Source organism: Eumetopias jubatus, unplaced genomic scaffold (assembly GCF_037043125.1).
Source record: "Eumetopias jubatus isolate StellerSeaLion01/CBP00866 unplaced genomic scaffold, mEumJub1_p1.0 scaffold_9, whole genome shotgun sequence".
In the NCBI taxonomy this organism is placed as follows: domain Eukaryota; kingdom Metazoa; phylum Chordata; class Mammalia; order Carnivora; family Otariidae; genus Eumetopias; species Eumetopias jubatus.
The window spans coordinates 97,103,356-97,127,380 of NW_028274815.1; the positions used below are offsets into that span (position 1 = coordinate 97,103,356).

The 24,025-nt window shown below is 42.2% G+C and overlaps 1 protein-coding gene across 10 annotated transcripts; it reads right to left on the bottom strand.

Moving 5' to 3' along the window:
• ZNF133 (zinc finger protein 133) lies at positions 1-23,833 on the bottom strand. 10 transcript variants are annotated; one of them, XM_088026694.1, is made up of 6 exons: positions 23,670-23,690; positions 22,306-22,378; positions 11,063-11,137; positions 4,111-4,237; positions 3,875-3,970; positions 1-1,928 (listed from the first exon to the last, which is right to left on the bottom strand). In XM_088026694.1, the coding sequence occupies exons 3-6, from the start codon at positions 11,093-11,095 to the stop codon at positions 181-183; spliced, it is 2,004 nt and encodes a 667-aa protein (XP_087882820.1). In that variant the 5' UTR covers positions 11,096-11,137; positions 22,306-22,378; positions 23,670-23,690; the 3' UTR covers positions 1-180. The 10 variants fall into 10 exon arrangements, with proteins under 10 accessions (XP_087882820.1, XP_027968758.2, XP_027968760.1 ...); XM_028112957.2 differs by lacking the exon at positions 23,670-23,690 and adding an exon at positions 23,355-23,536; XM_028112959.2 differs by lacking the exon at positions 22,306-22,378 and having other exon boundaries at positions 23,670-23,833.
• Positions 23,834-24,025: the final 192 nt, after the last annotated feature.

Sequence of the window (24,025 nt, forward strand, 5' to 3'; positions counted from 1 at the left end):
TTACGGATTTGTAAAGAAGCAATGTTTATTAGAACAAAAGGCCACAAAACATGAAGACTTAGTGTGGAGAAAGTGAACTAAGTCCAATGTCCTCTGACCACTCCTGGAATGCACTTCTCTACTCCATTTCATGAAAGTATAACAGTTCTGATGACTTAGTCCGCACTACTACCTTCACTCTCAAAGAGCGTGTAAGAGGTCAGGAGATTGTCCCACACAGGCCTCAGAGTCAGGCTGGAGTGGAGGTTTGTAGTGCACAGATTTCATCCTCCTGTGTCTGCTGAGGTGGGACTTCTGGCTGAAGCCTTGGCCGCACATCTTGCACACGTAAGGCTTCTCTCCCTGGTGTGTCATCTGATGTAAGAGGAGGTGTGACTTCTGGATAAAGTCTTGGCCACACTCTCTGCACACACATGGCTTCTCTTCTGAATGTACCCGCTTGTGTGTGATTAAAGCTGACTTGTTGCTAAAGCCTAGTCCACACTGTCTGCACGTGTAAGGCTTCTCCCTTGAGTGCTTCCTCTTGTGCCTGATGAGACCTGCCTGGTGACTGAAGCCTCGCCCACACTCCCTGCACACGTACGGCTTTTCCCCTGAGTGTGTCCTCTGGTGGGCAACGAGGTTCGACTTCTGGCTGAAGCCTCGCCCGCACTCCTCACACACCATGGGCTTTTCCCCTGAATGCGTCCTCTGGTGTCTGATGAGATTTGACTGCTGGCTGAAGCCTCGCCCACAATCCTTGCACACGATGGGCTTATCCCCTGAGTGTATGTTCTGGTGTCTGTTGAGGTGTGACTTCAGGCTAAAGCCGCGTCCACACACCCCGCACACATAAGGCTTCTCCCCGGTGTGTGTGCGCCTGTGTGAGATGAGAGTTGAATTCTGGCTAAAGCTGTGCCCACACACTCCACACACGTAAGGTTTCTCTTTGGAGTGTGTCCTCTGGTGGTTGACCAGGGTCGTCCTCTGCCTAAAGCAGCGCCCGCACTCCTTGCAGGCGTAAGGCTTCTCCCCGGAGTGTGTTCTCTGGTGTGAGATGAGGTTCGAGCGGTCACTGAAGCCTAGTCCGCAGTCACCGCATACGATGGTTTTCTCCTCTAAGTGTGTCCTCTGGTGTCTGACGACAGCAGACTTCTGGCTAAAGCCTTTCCCACACTCCCGGCACACGTAGGGCTTCTCCCCCGAGTGTGTTCTCCGGTGTATGATGAGGTTTGACTTCTGACTAAAGCCTCGCCCACACTCACTGCACATATACGGCTTCTCGCCTGAGTGTGTCCTCTCGTGTATGATAAGTGTTGACTTCCGGTTAAATCCGCGGCCGCACTCCCTGCACACAATCGGTTTCTCCCCCGAGTGCGCCTTCTGGTGCCTGGCAAGGCTCTTCTTCAGACTGAAGCCCTTCTCACACACCCCACACACGTATGGCTTCTCCCCGGAGTGAATCCTCTGGTGACTGAGCAGGTTTGTCATCTTGCTGAAGCCCAGTCCACACTCTCTACAGTTGACCGTTCCAAATCCTAAGACTTCTATCCTCTTCAACAGTCTGTCTGCTTCCTCGGGGTTCCCTGCCGGGGTGGGGCTGGACTCTATTTCCACGCCTCTGAGGCCACTCCGGGAGCTGACCGGCTGCCTTTGGGGTGGCCTAGAGAATGCCCCCGAAGTCCTCTTCTTTGTCTTGCCAAACAAAGGCTTGGCGCCTTCTCTCTCTTGACCTTCTGCTTTATCCCTCCAGGGCTCTTGATCTGAGGCCTGTTGCTGCTGCTTCTGGTCCCGTGGGCACGGATCCCCAGGCTCGACAGGAGCCTCTGCACACAGGCATGTGAAGACCCAGGGGGGATGATTACACAGCATGTGCTGCACGTGGACTTTCTGACTGGAAAAATCCGAAGGGCAGAAAGGACAGAGGTGGAGTTCTGGCTTTGGTTCCACTGCAGAGGGAAAAGTTGGAGTCAGAACTGAGACGCTGTGGGGTAGCCCGAGCAATTCTGCCCAATCTGCTGGGAGACCCGCTTCCCTGCTCTTCAAAATGCTTAAAACTGGAGAGCTACCCAGCCAAGACTTCCTTTAAATGACGTGCTCTTCCAGCCTCTTCCATTACAACCCAGAAAGCCCCCTCCCAAGCCTCTCCCATGTAGTCAGCTATAAAATCATCCCAGGCAGTTTCAGCTCTTTTATATAGGGACACTAAGCAACAGTCCTCCCCGGCTCCCACAACTGTCTCATCGCCACCACGCACATGACCGAAACCGTGTCCATGAGTATCTCCTCTGACTGAGTGAGATCTGACCAGAGGACCTGTAGGGAAATGTCAGGCCTTTCCCTATTTCCCCCTGAGAACAAAGGGACAGATGGAGAGAACACTCATTCAGAATGGAGAACCCCTAGTTGTAGGAAGCAGCATAAAAATGGTTAAAGAGATCGTGTGTGAGGTGCCTGGAGTTCCTCCACTCACTAATGAATATTTATTAGAGGATGACTTTGGGCCAGAATTTCTACAAGGCCATAGGTTTTCAGCAATGGATGACACAAACACAGTATAGTCCCCTACTCCCTTAAAGATGCTCCCTCCTGGGGTTCCTGACCAGTTTAATTCCTGTTAATTTCCATAATTAGTCTAAATAAAAATCTTCCCACAAATCAGCATAGAAGCAAAAATTTCTTCGTATAGTACCTCGTGTGTAGAAGATGCTGAGTGTATTGTTTTATCACAGCTGCTTCTAGTCTTCTGAAGGCAATAAACGACCAAATAATTTGAGAAACCAGGTAGTGATGGTACTGGACCAACCTGAACACAATTTTCTTGATCAATGAACTGAACTTTTATTTTTTTATTTTTTTAAAGATTTTATTTATCTGTCAGAGAGAAAGCACAGGCAGGGAGAGGAGCAGAGGGAGAGGGAGAAGCAGACTCCCTGCTGAGCAGAGGGCCTGACGCGGGGCTCAATCCCAGGACCCCGAGATCATGACCTGAGCTGAAGGCAGACGCTTAACCAACTGAGCCACCCAGGCGTCCCAATGAAATGAACTTTTAAAAATCAACTGTATACACATCTATATTCCAGTATTTGATACAGAATGTTACTGTATTTGGAGATGGGGCCTTTAAAGAGGCAATTAAGTTAAACCTTAATTAAGCGGTAATTAAGGTTAAAGGGGTCACAAGGGTAGAGCCCTTATCTGATGTGAATAGCGTCCTTACAAGAGGAGGGAGAAACAGCAAGGATGTGCACGTGCAGAGAAGCCATGTGAGGACATAAAGAGAAGGTGGCCATCTGCAAGCTTGCCCTCTTTCTGTAGCTTGCTGGGTTTTTTCTTACATTCTTGCTCAATCTTTTTAAAAAACAGTAACAGAAAGAAGTCCATGAGGGGTGCTGGGTGGCTCAGTGGGTTAAGCGTCTCCCTTTGTCTCAGGTCATGATCCCAGGGTCCTGGGATCGAGCCCTGCATCGGGCTCCCTGCTCAGCAGGGAGGCTCCTTCTCTCTCTGCCTGCTGATCCCCCTGCTTGTGTTCCCTCTCTCTCTCTCTCTCTCTCTCACTTGCTATCTCTCTCTCTCTCTCTCAAATAAATGAAATCTTTAAAAAGAAAAGCAAAAAAAAGAAGCCCATGCCTACGGAAGAGATCTGAGTGAGGGAAAGAGGGCAAACCCAGTGGGAGGAAGAAAGACTTCTAGTGGCAGAAGGAGATGAGAGACACCAGGAGAGCCCTGCCCTTAGGTGAGGATGAAGGTCTAGAAGGGAGGCCATGCCAGGCAACGCCAACCACAGCACGGGAGGTGAGAACAGCTGCTCTCTAGCACCAGGGCAATGCCTCCTGTCTCCCACGCCAAGCTGCCTGCAGCTCTGTTCTCCGTTTGCCTAGCACTCCCCACTTACCTGGACGGGCGGCTGGTGGGCATGTTCTCTCCTCTCTCCAGGTTTCCTTCCCTTGCTCCAGCTGGCTGATAAGTTTTGGCTTAGAAAATGGAATTCCTGCTCACAGGAAAAGAAAAAACAAGGTGGCTGTAGGTTAGGGGCACAAGGGCCAACTCAGAAAGCAAGATGGCTGCTTCAAGCACAGCCTAAAATGCCCCGCAGCAGGGACATGAGTCCTTAGAGATTCCAGGGCTTACCCAGTGAGACCAGGTTGCTGTAGTTCTCCAGCATCACCTCCCTGTACAGGGATCTCTGAGCGGGGCTCAGCAGCATCCACTCTTCCTGGCTGAAATCCACAGCCACATCTCTGAATGCCATGTGTGCCTGTAACAGAAAACACAGCTCTGCTCACTGAGGAGCCAGCCTTGCCCACGACTCAGGCTGAGGGGAAGGGAGGATGCTGCCCAGTGGGCGGCAGGTGAGCTACCAAGATTCTGTCTTGGGGGCACCTTGTGCTCAGTCAGTTAAGTCTCTGACTCGATTTCAGCTCAGGTCATGACCTCAAAGTCCTAAGATCAAGCCCTGTGTCCAGCTCCTCACTCAGCAGGGAGTCTGCTTGAGATTCTCTCTCCCTCTCCTTCTGCCCCTCCCCCTGCTCGTGCTTCCTCTCTCTCTCTCTCTCTCTCTCTCTGAAATAAATAAATAAATCTTAGGGACACCTGGGTGGCTCAGTCAGTTAAGTGTCCGACTCCTGATTTCAGTCATGAGATTGAGCCCCATGTCAGACTCTACTGGGCGTGGAGCCTGCTTGGGATTCTCTCTCCCTCTCTCTCTGTCCCTCCCCCCACTTGTGTGTGCCCATGCACACTCTCTCTCTCTCTCTCAAAATAAAATAAACAAATCTTTAAAAATAAATTAAAAAAAAAATACTCTGCCTTTGATTGTGACCCTGATGCCATGTGTTCCAAGACCTTTAAACCTCTGTTGCTATCCAGCCAACAACACCTGTGAATCTACATTCAAGATCCTGGGTGGGCTGTGTGGAGAATATGTGCAAAAAAAAAGTCCCTAACTTTTAGGAACTTTAAATCTAGGCAGATAGAAGAGCAAACAATAAATAAAAAGTAAACAAAAGTAAAAATGTAACAGACTTTTAATTTTAAGAATTTAAAAAATTAAGTAATATTACCAATCACATTAGTATTGAAGCATCTGAATGACTAAAGTTCATACAATTCAATAATGGCACAGCCTAACTATAACTCAGTCCTTTCCGTAAATGCCATGGTCCCTTGGCCTCCTTGGGTCTGAGAGGCACAAGTGGGGCATAGTGAGGAGCATGGACTTGAACGTACTGCCTGGGTTTGGGGTCCACCTCTGTGGTCAACTAGTGAAATGTAGATAATAGTATATTAAATTTATGGCCCCACACTGTGGATGCTCAGGGTGGACCTTCTTGGCTACTCAACCTTCAAATTCATCTCTATATTCATTCTCACCCCCCTGCCCAGTTTTACTAATCTCCTTAACTCTATTTCAAAATGGTGAGCACAGTGAAATACGGACATCAGGAAAGAGTCCTGAAGAAGCCCCAGGGACTTCTCTTAGAGAATGGGCAGGAGTGAGGAGAAGAGGGAAGTGTTAGGTATTCCAGATGAAGCATGCAGGGAGCGGAGAAGACGACACTGTGAGCAAAGGAAGAGAGGAAGCCACCATGTGGACACGGAGGACAACCCGGGAGGAATAAAAGGTAGAATACAGAAGAGGTGGAATGTAGCAGCCTATAGATTTTTTAATTTTTATTGTAAAATATACCTAACAAATATTACACTATTTTTACCATTTTAGGTGTACATTTCAGTAGGATTAATTACATTCACATAGTTGTACAACCATCGCGGCTATCCATCTCCAGGACTTGTTCATCATCCCATGCTGAAACTGTAACCATTAAATAATAACCCCTCCTCCTCCCAAACCCTTATAACTACCATTTTGGTTTCCATCTCTATGTATGTGGTTATTCTATGTACTGCAAGTTAATTGGACTTACACAATATCGGTCCTTTTGTGTCTGGCTAATTTCAAGGTTCATTCCTTTGGAAGCATGAACTCAGAATTTCCTCTCTTTTCAAGACTAAAAAATATTTGATTTTATGTATAGACCATTCATCCATTGATGGACATCTTGTTTGATTCACTTTTTAATGACTGTGAATAATACTACCTCACAAATTGGTGTACAGTGATCTGTTTGAGTCCCTGCTTTCAATTATCTGGGGGTATATACTCAGAAGTAGAATTACAAGAGCAAATGGGAATGTCACATTCATTTTTTTCAGGAATCACTGTGTTCCACAGCAACTGCATCATTTTACAACTCCACTAGTGATGCAGAGGGGTTCTAATTTCTCCACATCCTCACCAATACTTGTTGCTTTCTGTTTTATTTTTGTTGTTTTTATAACAGCCATCTGATGAGTGTAAAATGGTATCTCACTGTGGACTTAGACTGCATTTCCCTAATGATTAGTGATGATGATCATCTTTTCACATGCCTATTTGCCATTTATATAACTTATTTGCAAAATATCTATTCAAATTATTTTCTTTGCCCATTCTTGAATCAGGGTCTTTGTATTTTTGTTGGGTTACAGTTTTTTATATATTCTGAATGTTAATCACTTATCAGATCACTTATCAGATAAGTGATTTGGAAATATATTTGCACAGAGGTTATAAATTCTGATGAAGACCAATTTATCTATTTCTTCTTCTGTTGCCTGGGCTTTTGGTGTAATATCCAAGAACTCATCACTAAACCCAATTTCATGAAGCTTTCCCCTGTCTTTTTCCTAAGAGTTTTATAGTTTTAGTTCCTTCTGTTTAGGTTTTCAATCCATTTTGAGTTCATTTTTGTATATGGTGTGAGATTTGGGTCCAACTACATTCTTTTGCATGTAGGCATAGTTTCCTAGCACAATCTATTAAATAGACTGTCTTTTCCACATTGAATGGTCTTGGTACTCTTGTCCAAAATCATTTGACCATATACATGAGGGTTCATTTCTGGGCTCCGTGTTCTATTCCATTAGTCTGTATTTCTGTCTTTATCCCAGTACCAAACAGCTTGGATGACTGTAACTTTGTAGTAAATTTTGAAATCAAGAACTGTGAGCCCTTCATGTTTGTTCTTTTTCAAGATTGTTTTGGCTATTCAGAGTCCCTTGAGATTTCATATGAATTTTAAGGTGAAGTTTTCTATTTCTTTTTTTTTTTAAGATTAAGTTTTCTATTTCTGAAGAAAAGAAGAAAAAGCCATTGAGATTTTTGTAGAGATTACACTGAATCGACTTCAGTACTGTTGTCATCTCAGCAATATTAAAATTTCCATCCATGAACATGGTGTCTTTCCATTTCTTTAATTATTTCAGGAAGGTTTTGTATTTTTCAATGTACAAGTCTTTTGCCTTCTTAAGTTTTTTTTTAAGTATTTTATTCTTTTTGATGCTATTGGAAGTAGAATTGTTTTCTTAATTTCTTTTTCCAATTGTTCATTGTTAGGGTATAGAAATGCAGCTGGCTTTTGTGTGTTAATTTTGTATCTTGCTATTTTGTTGAATTTGTATATTAGTTCCAACAGGTTTTGTGTGTGTGTCTGGAATCTTTTCTACATATACACAGTCATGTCATCTGCTAATTTTACTTCTTCCTTTCTAATTTAGATACTTTTTTTTTTTTTTTTTTACTTTTCTTTCCTACTTACTCTGGCTAGAATTCCTAATACTGTGTTAAACAGAAGTGGCAGAAGTGGGTATATGTGTCATATCTGATCTTTTATCTTACAGGAAAATCTTTTAGTCTTCTACCATGGAGTATGTTAGCTGTGAGTTTTTCATATACATGAGCTATTCCTAGCTTGAGTATTTTTATCATAAAAGAGTGCTGGATTTTATCAATACTTTCTGCATCAGTTGAGATGACCGTGGGGTTTTTGCTCTTCATCTGTTAATGTGGTATATTTATTGATGTTTACACGTTGAACCATCCTAGCATTCTAGGACTAGACTTAGTCAGTGGGATTCTTTTAATATGCTGTATAATTCTATACAGTGTATAGAATTCTTTTACTACTGTAGAAAAGTGTATAATTCTTCTAATATGCTGAATTTGGTTTGCTAGTATTATGTTGAGAATTTTTGCACCAGTACTCATAAGAGATCTTGGCCTGTAATTTTCTTTACTGGTTTTGTATCAAGGTTTGTCTGATTTTGGTATCAAGGTGATGCTGACCTCACAGAATTAGCTAGGCAGTGTTCCTTCTTCATGTTGAGGGGGGAAATGTTTGAAAATTGGTGTTTTTCTTTAAATGCATGATAAAATTCACCAGAGAAGGCATCAGTCCAGGGCTGTTCTTTGTTGGGAGCTTTTGATTACTGATTTAATGTCCTTACTAGTCTATCAAGACTTTCTAATTCTTTTTTTTTTTTTTTTCAAGACTTTCTGTTTCTTACTGATTCTGTCCTGGGGTTTTCTGTTTCTAAGAAGCTGTCCATTTCATCTAGGCCATCCAGTTTGTTGGGGTACAATAGTTTATAGCAGTCTCATATAACCCCCCTTATTTCTGTAGAATCAGCAGTAATGCCCCACTTCATTTCTGATTTTAGTAATCTGAGCTTTCTTGTTTTCTCAGTCAAGCTAGCTAAAGGTTTTGTCAATTTCGATAAACTTTTCAAAGAAATAATTTTTGGTTTTATTGATTTTTCTCTATTATTTTTCTATTCTCTATTTAACCCTGTTCTAATCTTGACTCTTTTCTTCCTCTGCTACCTTGGGTTTAGTTTGTTCTTTTTCTAGACTCTTAAGTTGTAAAATTATGTTGTTTCCTGGAGATCTTTTTCTTTCTTTTCTTTTTTTAGGAGAGGGAGGGAGGGAGAGGGGAAGAGAGAGAGAATATCTTAAGCAGGCTCCATACCCAGCACAGAGTCCGACGTGGGGCTTGATCTCACAACCCTGAGATCATGACCTGAGCTGAAATCAAGAGTTGGACACTTAACCAACTGAGCCACCCAGGTGCCCCTTCATATCCTTTTGTGTACATTCTGTATCTATTTTCATTAGAGTTATCACAGTGATTAAATTTAACATCCTAAAGTTATAACACCCTAATATGAATTGATATCAGCTTAACTTCAATAGCACAATTCTATATAGCTCTATCCTCACCTCTTGTCAGTTATTAAAGTCATAAGATTACTTTGTGCATTGTGTCCAAAAATATAGACTCATAATTGTGTTTTAAGGCATTAATCTCTTAAATCATTCAGAAAACAAAAAGTGTAGTAAACCAAAGTGACAATAACACTAGCTTATATAACTGCCAACTTATTTACCTGTAGAAATTTATTTCTTCCTATAGCAGCAAGTAACTGTCTACTATCATTTCATTGCACCCTCAAAGACTCCCATGAGTATTTCTTGCAAGGCAAGTCTGGTGGCTGCAAACTATATGACTTTTTCTTTTTCTGGGAATGTCTTGATTTCTCCCTTACTTTTGAAGGACAATTTTTGCTGGATATAGAATTCCTGGTTGACAATTTTTTCTTTCAGCATGGAATATATCAACCCACTGTCTTCTGGCTTCCAGAAGATTCTGGCTTATAGATTTTAGAGGACCCTTTGTATGTGACAAGTTGCTTCTCTCTTGCTGTTTTCAAGATTCTATGTTGCTTTTGGCTTTCAAGTGTTTGGTTACACTGTATTGTGGTGTGGGTCTCTTTGACAATTTATCCTACTTGGAGTTTGTTGAGCTTCTTATTTGCTTTTTATGTCTTCTGTCTCTTTATTTCTATTTCCAGTTTGTCCTAAAATAATTTTCTTGATTTTGTTCATGTCTTCCTTTAGCTAAGAGAATCTTAAGACAACTGTTTTAAAGTCTTTGTCCAGTAAGTCCCACCATCTGGCCTTTATCAGGGATAGTTTTTAATGATTTATTTTTTTCCTCTGAATGGACTATATTGTCATGTTTCTTTGCCTCCTGATTTTCTGTGGAAAATTGGATATCTGAATATTATAATATAACAACTCTAGAACTCAGACTCCTTAGTATCTACTGGGTTTTAAAATTATTGTAGGCTGTCTATGCTGCGATTCAGCCTATGGTGTAAACTTAGGGTTTTCTTGGGTCTCTTTCTTTTTTTTTTTAAAGATTTTATTTATTTATTTGAGAGAGAGAATGAGAGACAGAGAAAGTACATGAGAGGGGGGAAGGTCAGAGGGAGAAGCAGACTCCCTGCCGAGCAGGGAGCCCGATGCGGGACTCGATCCCAGGACTCCAGGATCATGACCTGAGCCGAAGGCAGTCGTTCAACCAACTGAGCCACCCAGGCGCCCTTCTTGGGTCTTTCTTATGCTTTTCTGATCCTGTGCCTTTCTGTGGGCATGCATGGTAACTTTCTAAATCAAAAGGATGTATAGGGATACATGCAGTTGTTTTGGATGTTCCATCCTGAAATGTCTGACGAAAAAGGTGAAAAGGGAAAAAATAAAGAGGAAGAAATTTCCCAGGATCTGGTTCTTTAAATCTCCTACTTCAGCCAGTGGGGGTTGTAACAATGTAATGCCCATTTCTGTAATGAGAAGCAGCAATCAGGAATCAGAATACAGATCCTCAGTATTTGGAGGACAAGGTCCTTGCTGCCCACCCTGGCCTCCGCAAGCTGTGTGCAAACTGCTTCAGGAACACATGCATGGCTTTCTGCCATGGGGGAGGGGGATGTGTGATGGGTACTGCACTAAGAGTGGAAACTGACCGTTCCAAACCTTCCCTTGGAAGCTGCAAGCATTCAACTAGACTCCAGAGTTCCAAAATAGTTACATCAGACAGATTTTGCCAATAAAATTGTTGCCTACGTGGGGAGACAGATTCCTGGTGCTTCCTACTTCATTATTTTCCCTGATATCACTCTCAGCTTATAAAAGTTTTAAAGCTGAACAAAGGAATGTAGACTCTCTCCTGTCCTGTAGAACTGTGCGTTGTTCAGGGTTAGCCACTTGGTGAGTGACTTAAATCATAGATGGAACAGGCTTCAGGTAAAGTAAATCACTCCAAGACTAATGCTAGACTCTGCCAGGTACCAACAAGGCAGCCAGAATAAGAAAATGAGTCTATCCTGACACAGCCAGTGTGGAAATACAGAAAACACTCACCATTACCCTGGCTTTCCGGCACCCTGTGGCCATTTTCCCTGGTATCCCTAAAGAAGGATATCTCAGAAGGCAGATCTGGGTAAGGAAAACAGAAATGAAAGGGTGTCAGGTAGAAATGCTCTCCCCATGAGTGAGGCAGGACCTGCCTCAGTTGGGGGACAGGTGGCATGATGTTACCAGGCTGATTCTCAATTAGGGCCCTGGAAAAAGGTCCAGAAAGCCAGGCCTTCAACAGGTTCAGTTCCAAACTCTCCTGATAACAAGTTAAATGTAAAAGGACATTTTTGAGGCCATTTACTTGGAAGTACATAATGTTAAGTGCAGGATTACGAATTTGAGGGGTTGTGAAAATGGTATTCTGGTTGATTTTCAAAGATACATATTGAAGTATTTATGGATGGAAATGATTAAAAACATTTCAGAAAAAATGAGACAAAAACATGAAAGAAGACTGCAACATGGTGATGACTGTTAAAGTTGGGGCTTTGTTATACTATTCTTGCTCCTTTTGAACATGTCTGGAATTCTTCCATTAATAAAAATTATTTTAAAATTCTTAGCCAGCAAAAAAACTTATGCAATATGGCAAAATGTTAAGAAGCGTTAAATCAAGATGATGTATGTAAGGATGGTCATTATACTGTTGTCTCTTTTATGTTTGAGAATTTTCATTAAAAAAGTAAAAAGTATACAGTTTTTTCATTGGATAGCCAGGACAGATAAAACAGTGTGTTGAGAACAAAACCAGTGGAATCCAAAGCAATAACCAAGGACAGAAACTGGCAAGAATTAATGATCAATTTTAAATAATAAACTATGAAACTCAGGTCAAATAAATAAATATTATGACTTGGACGAAGTGGTTAGGGAAAAAATGAAATAAAATGGCAAATCATTTATAAGGGAAGTCAAAAGACATTTTTCAAGAAATTTACTTTTGTGGTTTAATTTCATTTGATGTAATTATACATGTGATTAACATCTCTGTTAGTGTTAGAAAGAATCCAGAGTAGTCTGAAGATTATAAAAGAAAAAGTTTAGTTCTCTTTCTGGCCTTTGCCCCAGGCCCACATCTGGGTAACTGCTGTTAACTATTTCATTAGTGCTCTTTATCATTTTGTCTCGTCATTTTCATTTGTATTTGGGTACATGTGTAAACATGTAAAGTAACAATGTTACTTTCCCATAAATAAAAACCATCTGTATTCTGACTTATTTGCATTTAATATCTTGGGTCTATGTGTACACCAGTACTCACAGACCTAACTCCATTGTTTTTATTTAAAAAGAATTTCTTTTAAAACTCCATTCTTTTTAATAATTGTTATACTTTGTCCAACAGCAGACCACATTTTCTTTTTTTTTTTTTTAAGATTTTATTTATTTGCCAGAAACAGAGAGAGGGAGAGTACAAGCAGGGGGAGTGGCAGGATGTGGGACTCCATCCCAGGACCCTGAGATCATGACCTGAGCCAAAGGCAGACGTTTAACCATCTGAGCCACCCAGGCGCCCCCAGACCACATTTTCTTTAACAAAGTATTCTTCTGTCATTGGACAGGCCGTCGTATTTATCACCAAAATGTTATAAGCAATACCTTTTTGCAAACATGTCAGTCTTTCTGTATGAGTGCTAACAGAGTGGAATTACTGGGCTTAATTTTGAACATGTGCTTACACTGCCAAATTGCCCTCCAAAGGCTGACCAACTCACAATGCCAACGACCACATATTAAGTATGTGCCCCTTTCCACACTTTTGGTTAATACTTGATTCATCCAAGGGATTCTTCAAGTAAGAAGCCTATAGGAAACGAGTTTTACACATGCAAGAGCTTGGGGAATTCTATAGCCTTGAGCTCTTTGTGAAGAATCTACTGGAAGATGGATATTAAACACAGTAAGACCGGAAAGGGAAACTAGGTAAAGAACTGATGGTGAGCATCTAATATACAGAATTGTAGATCTAGCACAACACAGTGGGTGGGTAAGAGAGCAGGGAAGAAAAATATATACTAATGGTATATGGCATGTGTTCTGATAAAGTAGAAATGCCACTAAAATGGGAGAAGAGACAAGGGAAGGGGAAAGTAGAAAAGGTTTACTGAATGCTGCATTAGGTGAGAGTTGGAGGGAAAACACAAATGAAGTCACAGAATTTCTAAAAATAATAATGAAAACACTGTGGATGTGTGGGATTCATTTAAAACAGTGAGATGAGGGAAATGTACAGTTTTAGATATATTAATAAAGATAAGAACAGAAATTAATGAACAGAAAAAAGTGTAATAAGTGAAATCCTAATTTCTTAAAAATTTAGTGAAATAAACACAGCTATCTTAAGAAAAGAGAAAACATAAATATTGAAAATAAGAAACCACAAAGGGAAAATGCCAGTTTTTTGAACTGTCAATGTATTGGGTTTAAAACAACAACAAAAAAAACCCAACAAATTGTTTTCACCTGCTTTCTATTCCAGAAAGTAGGAAAAAAACAAAAACTGAGAAAAAGAGAAGAAAATGTTTTTTAAAAGAACAAGAAAGAGTAAATTAAAAACCAGTAGCATTAGATTGTGATACTGAGAACAGCTTGCATCAAACTAACCCTTTTACTAATAACTATACACCCTAACCAAAACATAAAAAAAAAAAAATCGAAGATACCGCAACCAAAAGCAGTGTGAAACCGGAGGGGGTACAACCCTTGAAAGAAGGGATGCATACTGGTGAGACCTGTATTTAACTTGTTTTTCACCTGAGGGCACTCCCCGGGTCAAGCGGCACAGGAGGAATAGATCAATAGTCTGTGGCTTCCAGACTTTCTGGAAACAGCCTGCCAAAATCCTAGAAAAGTGGGAGCAACTAGGGATGGAGCCTCAAATCTACACACAAGCACCTCCTAAAGTTGGTTGAATACTTTGGCTGAATGCAGAAGGCAAGAAACAAAGAGCTCAAGTGGCTAACAATGGATGGAAGGTGAATGGAGCTGTGCAGGTTTCTGCTACTGTTCACAGGTGAGACTGAGTTTAGAGCTTGAATCCAATTAAGTCAAAGATTGCTAAATACCTTAGATAAGCTTCTACTGAAACACAGGTCATTTACACAAAACATACATCCTTTCAGCATACCTGGACAGAGGATATTCTAACTTCAAATTACCTGTGAATAAATTACCTATAAAAAAAAGCAAAAAATAAAAAAAAATTTTAAAAAGCATAAAACACGAAACCAGTGCGCTATCTCGTTTACTTCCAACATTAAGCCATCAGAGAGTAGAAGAGCAGCTCAGGGGGGAAAACTACATGAAAGAGAGAAGAGAGACATTAACAGCAGATTTAAAGTTGATAGAAGTGGCGCCTGGGTGGCTCAGTCGTTAAGCGGCTGCCTTCGGCTAAGGTCATGATCCCAGGTCCTGGGATCGAGCCCCGCATCAAGCCCCGCATCGGGCTCCCTGCTCCGCGGGAAGCCTGCTTCTCTCTCTCCCACTCCCTCTGCTTGTGTTCCCTCTCTCTGTGTGTCTCTCTCAGTCAAATAAATAAAATCTTAAAAAAAAATAAAAAATAAAGTTGATAGAAAACAACCATCAGAAAAGAAACATTACCATGCATGAGAAAATGCTGAAATGTGTACTGATAGGTCAGAATACTTACTACAGGGACGGGACTTAAAAGCTTAGGCAGAATGAGCACAGGATGTCTTGGAAAGGGGAAGCTCCAAGGGAAAAGGGGATTACAAGCAAGGAAAAGGCAACTCTTGGAAACTCCAAGGTAAAGGGGAAAAATAAGCAAGGGGGAAATACAGGGTCCTGCAAAAGAGAAGAGAATTAAAAAAAGAACACACAATCTCTCCTCCTGCTGCAATCCAGCAAAGGAATCATACTAGTTACACTAACAGAAGAGTTTCCCGTCAAAAACACAAGAATCTGACAGTTGTTTACAGAAATGCAGATGTGCAGTCCTCCTCTATTCCAGAGTTCAGCTAAAAAAAATTCTACAAAAAAAAAAGGAAAGAAAGAAAAGGAAAGGAAAGAAAAAAATAGTAATAGAGAAAAAGAATAACAAACACTACAAGCTGAATTCAATATCCTCAAACATTTGGGCATATGAGAAATCATCTTGAATCAAAAATTCAAATTTGTAACTATGTTGAGGAAATAGTCTTAAACTTATTGTGATAATCATTTCCCAACATATACATGTATCAAATCATTATGTTGCACACCTTAAACTAATACAATGTTACATATCAATTATATTTCAGTAAATCCGGAAACAAACTCAAAAGCTAAGAACAGAAATGGACAAAAAAATAAAGAAACAAAATGAGTGTTGACTGAAGTTCAGAAAGAAATGAAACTAAGTTACAAGACAGCAAAGAATAGATTGAAATGAAAACAGGATGGGCGTTAAGTGTAGCAGGAAAACCACTTGAGAGAATAAAAATGAAACAAAGGATGGGCTAGAGAGAAAGTGGTTGAAATGGAAATCAGACAATAAAGGGAATATCACCCATATAATTGTAGTTCCTGAAGAAAACAAACAAACAAAAAGGAAACAATATTTAAAACTACAGTCCAAGAAAACTTCAAGAATAGATGACCTGAGTCTAAATATGAAAGGACCTACAGAGTACCAGGGAAGTTTACTCACAACTACCCACTTCAAGATATCTACTAGAAAAGCTATCAGGCCTTTAAGAACAAGAATCCTAAAGGATCTTAGGCAAAAAATATATCAGACTTTCATCAAAATTATCAAAATCATCATTCAACCCATCTTGTACTGTTCAGAATATAAAATGGTGCAGCCACAATGGAGAACAATATAGTGTTTGCTCAAAAAATTAAAAATAGAATTATCATAAAATCTACCAATCCCACTTCTGGGGATATCCCAAAAGAACTGAAAGCAGGGACTGGAACTGATATATATTTTTTTAAAGATTTTATTTATTTATTTGACAGAGAGAGACAGCGAGAGAGGGAACACAAGCAGGGGGAGCAGGAGAGGGAGAAGCAGGCTTCCCGCAGAGCAGGAAGCCCGATGTGGGGCTCGATCCTAGGACCCTGAGATCATGACCTGAGCCGAAGGCAGACGCTTAACGACTGAGCCACCCAGGCGCCCCTGGAACTGATATTTGTACACTTATGTTTATAGCAGTATTCATAATAGCTAAAACATGGAAACAACCCAATGTCCATTAACAGATGAATGGATAAACAAAATCACACACACACACACACACACACACACACACACACACAGACACAGATAAAAAAGGGAAATCCTGACACATGGTACAACATAGTTTAACCTTGAAGACATCAGACTAAGTGAAATAAATCAGACACAAAAAGACACATATTGTATGATTTGACATACATGAGGTAATTAGAGTAATTAAATTCACATGGACAGAAGTAGAAGGATGGTTGAGAGGGGCTCAGGGGAAGGGAAAATAGGGAGTTATTACTTAATGGGTACAGAGTTTCAGTTTGGAAAGATGTAAAAAGCTCTGGAGATGGAGAGTGGGGTGGTTGTACAATAATGTGAATATACTTAATGCTGCTGAACTATACATTTAAAATGGTTAAAATGGTAAATTTTGTGTTATATATATTTTACCACATTAAAAAAAAAGTATGAAAAAAAAAAAAAGTCATCCAAAGCAGTGGAGCTACATTTACCAGAAACTTAAGGAAAGACATTATGAGCCAAAGATTTCATATTCATCCAAGGGATTCTTCAAGTAAGAAGCCTATAGGAAACCATTTTACACATGCAAGAGCTTGGGGAATTCCGTAGGCATAAGCTCTTTGCGAGAAGCTCTTTGTTTTGTTTTGTTTTTTAAAGATTTTATTTATTTACTTGACAGAGCGGAAGAGCACAAGCATGGGGAGCAGCAGAGGGAGAGGAAGAAGCAGGCCCCCTTCCAAGCAGGGAGCCTGATGCGGGACTCGATCCCAGGACCCTGGGATCATGACCTGAGCCGAAGGCAGATGCTTAACCATCTGAGCCACCCAGGCGCCCCGAGAAGCTCTTTGTGAGGAATCTACTGGAAGATGAATATTAAACATGATAAAACAGGAAAGGGAAACCAGGTAAAGAACTGATGGTGAGCATTTAATATATATAACTGTAGATCTAGCACAACATAGTGGGTAAGAGAGCAGGGAAGAAAAATATATACTAATGGTATATGACATGTGTTCTGATAAAGTAGAAATGCCACTAAAATGGGAGAAGAGACAAGGGAAGGGGAAAGTAGAAAAGGTTTACTGAATGTTGCATTAGGTGGGAGTTGGAGGGAAAACACAAATGAAGTCACAGAATTTCTAAAAATAATAATGAAAACCCTGTGGATGTGTGGGATTCATTTAAAACAGTGAGCAAGGGAAATGTACAGCTTTAGATATTTTAATAAAGATAAGAATGGAAATTAATGAACAGAAAAAAGTGTAATAAGTGAAATCTTAATTTCTTTTTTTTTAAGCTTTTATTTATTTATTTGACACAGAGAGAACCAGAGAGAGAGAGACAGAGACAGAGAGCAAGCACAGGCAGGGGGAACGGCAGGCAGGGGAGAAGCAGGCTCCCTGCTGAGCAAGGACCCTGGGCTCATGACCTGAGCAGAAGGCAGCCGCTTAACCAACTGAGCCACCCAGGCGCCCCGAAATCTTAATTTCTATAAAAAAATTAGTGAAACATGGCTAACTTAAGAAAAGAGAAAGCAGGGGCGCCCGGCTGGCTCAGTCGTTAAACGTCTGCCTTCGGCTCAGGTCATGATCCCAGGATCCTGGGATGGAGCCCCGGCATCGGGCTCCCTGCTCCACGGGAAGCCTGCTTCTCCCTCTCCCACTCCCCCCGCTTGTGTTCCCTCTCTCGCTGTGTCTCTCTCTGTCAAATAAATAAAATCTTAAAAAAAAAAAAAGAGAAAGCATAAATATTGAAAGTAAGAAATAACATAGGGGAAATAACTACTGACTCACCAAAACACATTTTTAAAAAGTCATATGAGTATTTTTCAGACCTTTATAAAAAAAATTTGTATACCTAGATGAAATACATAACTTCTAAGGAAATGTAACTGACGCCAGATGGTCACAAGGGAATTTCACCAACCTTTCAAACCAGATAGTACCAATGCTCAAAACACTGTCCCAGAGCACTGAAAAATGAAGGGAACTTCCTTATTCTTTTTATAAAGCAACTCTAATGTTGACACCTAAACTTGATGGTAGTTCAAAAAACTGAAAATTAAAGATCATTATCACTTATGAATATTGAAGCAAAATTCTAGAAATATCAGCTAAGAGACTCCACCATGACAATAAGAAAATATTTCACCAAGACAAAGTGGGATTCCCAGAAATTCAAGATTGGTGCAGTATTAGGAAATCCATTACTATAATATACCATATTAATCAACAGATCTAAGGGAAAAACCAAGTGTTTTTATGCATGCTGAAATATTCTTTAACAAAACTCAACACCCATTCCTTACTTAAAAAAAAAAAAACTCAAGAACATAAGATTGATGGATTTTTAGAACTTTTTATTTTGAACTAATTTTAGTCTTATAGAGAAGTTGCAAAAATATCAATTCTCATATAACCTTCACCCAGCTTTCTCTAATGTTAACATCTTAGAAAACCATAGTACAATGATCAAAACCAGGAAATTGGTATTGACTAAATCATAGTCCTTAATCAAATTTGTCGGTTTTTCCACTAGTGTCCTTTTTCTGGTCCAGGATTCAGATGAAGTTCCCATATTGTATTTAGTTGCCAGGTATGTTTAATTTCCTCCAATCTGTGACAGTTCCTGTCTTTTCTTGTTTTTCGTGAACTTGACACTTTTGAAGAATATCCCTCAATTTTGTGTTTGTCAGATGTTTTTTTCACGATCAGAAGGAGGTTAGTTCATTTTTGGCTAGATTATCTCAGAAGTGATGTCATGTCCTTTTCAGTGCACTGCATCAAGGAGTTGATGATACTGATATGTCTATTACTGATGATATTAACCTTGATCTTGATCACTTGGTTAAGGCGATGTCTGCTGGGGTTTTATAATAAATATCTTGGGAGAGATACTTTGAGATTATACAAATACCCTGTTTCTCTTCAAATGTCCACTCACTAATGTTAGCATGCATTTGTGGGATGTGTCCACGGTAGTTATTACTGTGGTATTTACCAAATGATGAGGGTCTATTTCCCTTTTTAATTTTAAATTCATTAATTATTCTGTAAACAAGAGCTGTCCCTTCTCCCCCATTTTTTAAATTTATTCAATTCTTTATATCAGTATGGATTCATATCTTATCCCATGGGTTATAATAGAATATCATCACTATTTGGCTGCTCAAATCATTCCAGCTTCAAACACTGGGAGCTCCTTTGGGTTGGCCTTGTTCCTGCTTTACCCAGTAAACGCGGCCCAAGTGACACTGTGCCAGTTACAGGTTTATGTCTTAAGGCTAGAGAGCTTATGTTCTACGGAGGCCCAAATACCATGTAAGAGGTTCAACTCCTCTGCCGGACAGACCATGCAGAGACAGAGGCCCTGACACTACATGGGCAGAGTGAGGCCCAGCTGTCCCAGCTGACCCCAGCCTTCTAGCCAACCCAGAAAGGGCCCAATATATGAAGGAACCATCTCTGATGTTTCAACCCAAACAAGTCCCCAAGGGACTGTGGCCACAGCCAGGTCTGTAACTCACACAGAGCAGAAGAACCACAAAGCTGATCCCAGTAAACCCAAAGAATTGTGAGAAATTATAACATGCTGATTCTTCTGAGCCACTAAGTTTTGGGGTGGTTTGTTGTGCAGCAATCAATAATCAGAACACTTCCAGACATGCCATGCCTTCTCCCTCCTCAACTTTCTTAATGACAGAAGCACCTTCCCTCTCGCCCATGTGCCTTACTCAGACACCAGGACTACTTCCCCACTTGCCATAGAAAGCCCATTACCAAGGCTGACTGATTCTACCTCTGAAAACTCTCTCAATTTCTCCCCACTCCCATACCTGCTGGGGAAGGAGGACGATGGCCATAGTCCCTCCTGGTAGGGTCTGCAGACCCTCTCCCAGCATTCCAGTCAGCCTCATCCCTTCCTCCCAGAATCAGCTCTACGTACATACAGTTGGATCATTCACTCATTCAGTAAAATATTTATTAAGTTTTTACTGTATGATAGGCACTATTTTAGACACTGGGGATATAAAAGTGAACAAAGAAAAAAAACACCTGCCCTCACTGACACAAAAGTCCAGAGGAGGAAGATGGGCATTCTAAATTAATGAGTAAGACACACAGTACATCAGGAAGTGATGCGTGAGATGAAGACCAATATAGCAGGGAAGGAGAAAAGTAACAGAAGCAGGGTGGGGTTTTGGAATTTTATTTATTTATTTATTTATTTATTTATTTATTTAATGGGGTGGGGCTTGGAATTTTAAATAGTGGTTAGGCATGGCCCCTCTGAAAAGGTGACAGAGTAAACATCTAAAGCATGTGAAGGAGTGAGCCAAGTGGGTAGGTCTGAAAAGAGCCAGTTCACTGGGGCTGGTATGCTGAGCAACGCAGGCAAGAGCCAGTGCATGGTCAAGGTACAGAGTTCACTGTGGCTGGTGTGCTGTGCTTGAGACTGAGTAGGAGAGAGAAAGTTCAAGTGTAAACATGGGGGGAGATCATACCCCACTTTGTAGGATACTGATTCTGACTTTGACTGAGATAAGAAGCCACTAGAAGGTTTTGAGCAAATGCATGACATGATTTGATTGACATTTGAAAAGATCCCTCTGGTTGCTGTACTTACTAATACACTTTAGGGGGGATGAGGGAAGATGCAAACAGATCATTCAAGAGATATGATTATCCAGGTGAGCCAGGTGAAATAGTGGTGGTTTGGGCCACGGTGGAAGCAGCAGAGGTTGGAGATTGTGTGTGTGAGTCCAGATTTGCTTAGTAGGGATGGAGTATAAAAAGGCCAAGGTTTTGACACTGAGCAATCTGAAGGAAGATGTCATGTCTCTGCTCCCTATTAGAGCTAAAGTCCCTGAAAGAGTGGTCTATATTCTCTTGGGGTAGAGCATGTTTGGGGAGGTGATCAGAGTTTGTTGTTGGACACATTAGGTTTGAGATGCTGAAGACATATCCAAGAGAAAATCTGAAGTAGACAGCAGGAGACTGGAATCTGAGCTGAAAGGCACAGGCCTAGGCTGAACCTCAGAGAGATGGCATTGAAGGCCTTGAGAGGAGATGGGGCCACCATGGAGACAGTGTGGCTGGAGAAGATGAAAAGTCCAAGAACAGTGGGGGTTTGGGAGAAGAAAAGCTGGGAAGAGGGACAGGAGGAGCGGCCTATGAGGTAAAAGGAAAACCTGGAAACCAGGAGCCACCATGTGAAAGGATATTTTAAGAAGGAAGTACGATGCAACAATGTAAAATGTCGCTGAGAACTGACTGTGGCCATTAGCCACGAGATGCACAACCTCCATGAGAATGTTTTTCAGTGGGTAGAGCTGACTAGGCCTCATTGGAATATTTAAGAGATGAAGGAAGGATAGACATGGAGGTAGCAGCAGGGACAATTCTTTCAAGTTTAGCTCTAACAGAAAGGAAAGACATACAGCCATAGCTGGAGGGGGCAATCATGTCACTGCTCTAGGCTCCCCGCTGCCCTCAGATCAAGGCCACACTCACTAACCTGTCATTTAGGGCTCATTCCAACAATAACCAACCCACGCCTTTCCAATAACACCCCCCACCCCGCCCGGCCAGCGTGAACGTCCCTTCCAGCCAGCGAGGATGACAACGCGAGTCTTCAAACTACATCACCCGCTTAGCCTAACCAAGTGCCAGTGACTCAAGAGGAAAAGGATGAGGTACCCAATCCAGAGGGACAGCTGGACAGTCACAATGCAGCCTGAGAGCCCAAGAGTCCTGACAGTGTCGCATGTTCTGCTGCTGACAAGGACACACTGGAAGTATTCCCTGGGGGAAATCCAGGAATGCTTTCCAGTGGGATTGCATCTGAGCTCAATCAACAGAGTTTATACTGAAGCAGAGAGGCATGGAGAAATCAAAGGGGTCACGAATGAGGACACAAGGTCTGAAGAATAGTCCCTGTGAAAACTTTCACCTTGTTTTCCTGCGAATGGGACACTGTAGGGCACAAGATGTCAAAGTTGAGCAAAGGAAACCCACCGAGGTCCGGCATGCAAATGGGAAGGGGTCCCCACCTGAAGCTGGACTGTCAGGAACCCGGGAGTCCTCTCTTTGCCCACCAGGCAGTCCTCTCTGGGCAGGTAGGGGCTGCAGGGGGCAGATCAAGAACAAAAAAGGTTCAGAAGAGTAACTGGAAACCCTCGGCTCCAGTAGGGTAGGGCCTCCTCCTCCTCAAAGGAATGGGCCTATCCCTGAAGAAAAGACTGTGGGCAACTTGCTGGGAACACAGCCTGCCCTGACATGCTGCTGACACTGAATATGAGCTGAGCTGATCCTCCCTCACCTTTGTTCTTAATAGTACTTATTGGGCACTGAGTATATACCAGTGACTGTTCCAGGTACTGTAGGAGTTTCATCGATTCTCCTCACCCAGTGAAGTACTATTTCTTATCTTCATTTTACAGATGAGAAAATTGAGACACAGAGAGGTCAGTCTCTTGCCCAAGATGGCACAGCTATGAAATGACTGAGCCTGGATGAGATCTGGCTGTAGAGGCCATATTCTTAACCAGTAAGGGCAGTGATTGCTAATCTCTGTGGGTTGTAAGGATTCTCAGTGTGTGCATTATGAGAAGAATCAAAATTGGTCATAAGGTGATAAGCACTGAATTTGAGTAATGGGTCTATGGAGTTCTATCTACTTCTGACTGTTTGAAATTTCTCCATCATAAAAGGTTAAAATGGACCTTCAAATTCCAAAGGCTGTTCACACCAGCTATGTGGGAATCTGTGATTCCTGTGGTCAGTGAGGATCCTTGGGACCTTTGAAAAACTTGCCTAGTGCACCCTAACCCGACCTCTTCCTCCAAGGCCGGAACCCTGGGGCGACCAGCCAAATTTGAGAGCCTAGGATCGCGCCAAAATGGCCACTCCACACCCAGTGCAACTCGGGCACGTCTGGCCAAGCCAGCCTGCCTGTCGCCTCGCCTCGGCAAAAGTGAGGGGTAGCTGGACCCAAAAAAAGGACGATCAACATCCTCCCACCGAAACTCCGGACACATGTCCCCAGGGACGGCTTTCACGCCACCACCTAGGAAATATCAGCCCCCCAAAGGCTACTTACTGAACTCCCCGCAAACCCGGAGAGTTGTGACATGAGCGACCCCCTCTCTCAACATCGCGGATTTCGGCCAAGGCCGAACCTGTCCCCAACCGCAGGAACCTTTGGACGAAAGGCCCAAGCCCAGCACCCACCACCACTGGGCTTTGCGGCTGAGCTTCACCCACGTTCCTCGGAGATGCGCGCCCACACCCCCCAAAATAAGACATCCGGGAGAGCACGGCCTGAGCCACGACAGCGTGTCCCCACCACTACCTCCTCTCCCCGCCATTTGCACCGTCCCCAGCCTCAGCCCATAGACCAGCCTTTAAGACCTACCTTGCTGCACCAGGAAGGGCACAGTTGCTGCAAGGGTCCCGCGGGAGCCTCACTCACCAGCGCCACCAAAGAACAAGGGGTCACTCCAGCCACCAGCTGGAGACCTACTTCTGTAGGGCGCCGGGACTACACTATCCAGCATCCTCGGCGTGGCGCCGGGGCCACACCTCCCAGGATGCTCCGCGCAACCAGACGCGCACTGACAGCCCACAGCTCCCATTGGCCTCCCAGGGAGCCGTTTCTGGGTAACGTTCCCCGGTCATTAGAGAATGACCACCGTGGCACCTGGATCCCTGGTATTTTTTTTCTTAATACCACGTTTACAAAACATGTACAGGGTCTCGGGTGAAGCTTCT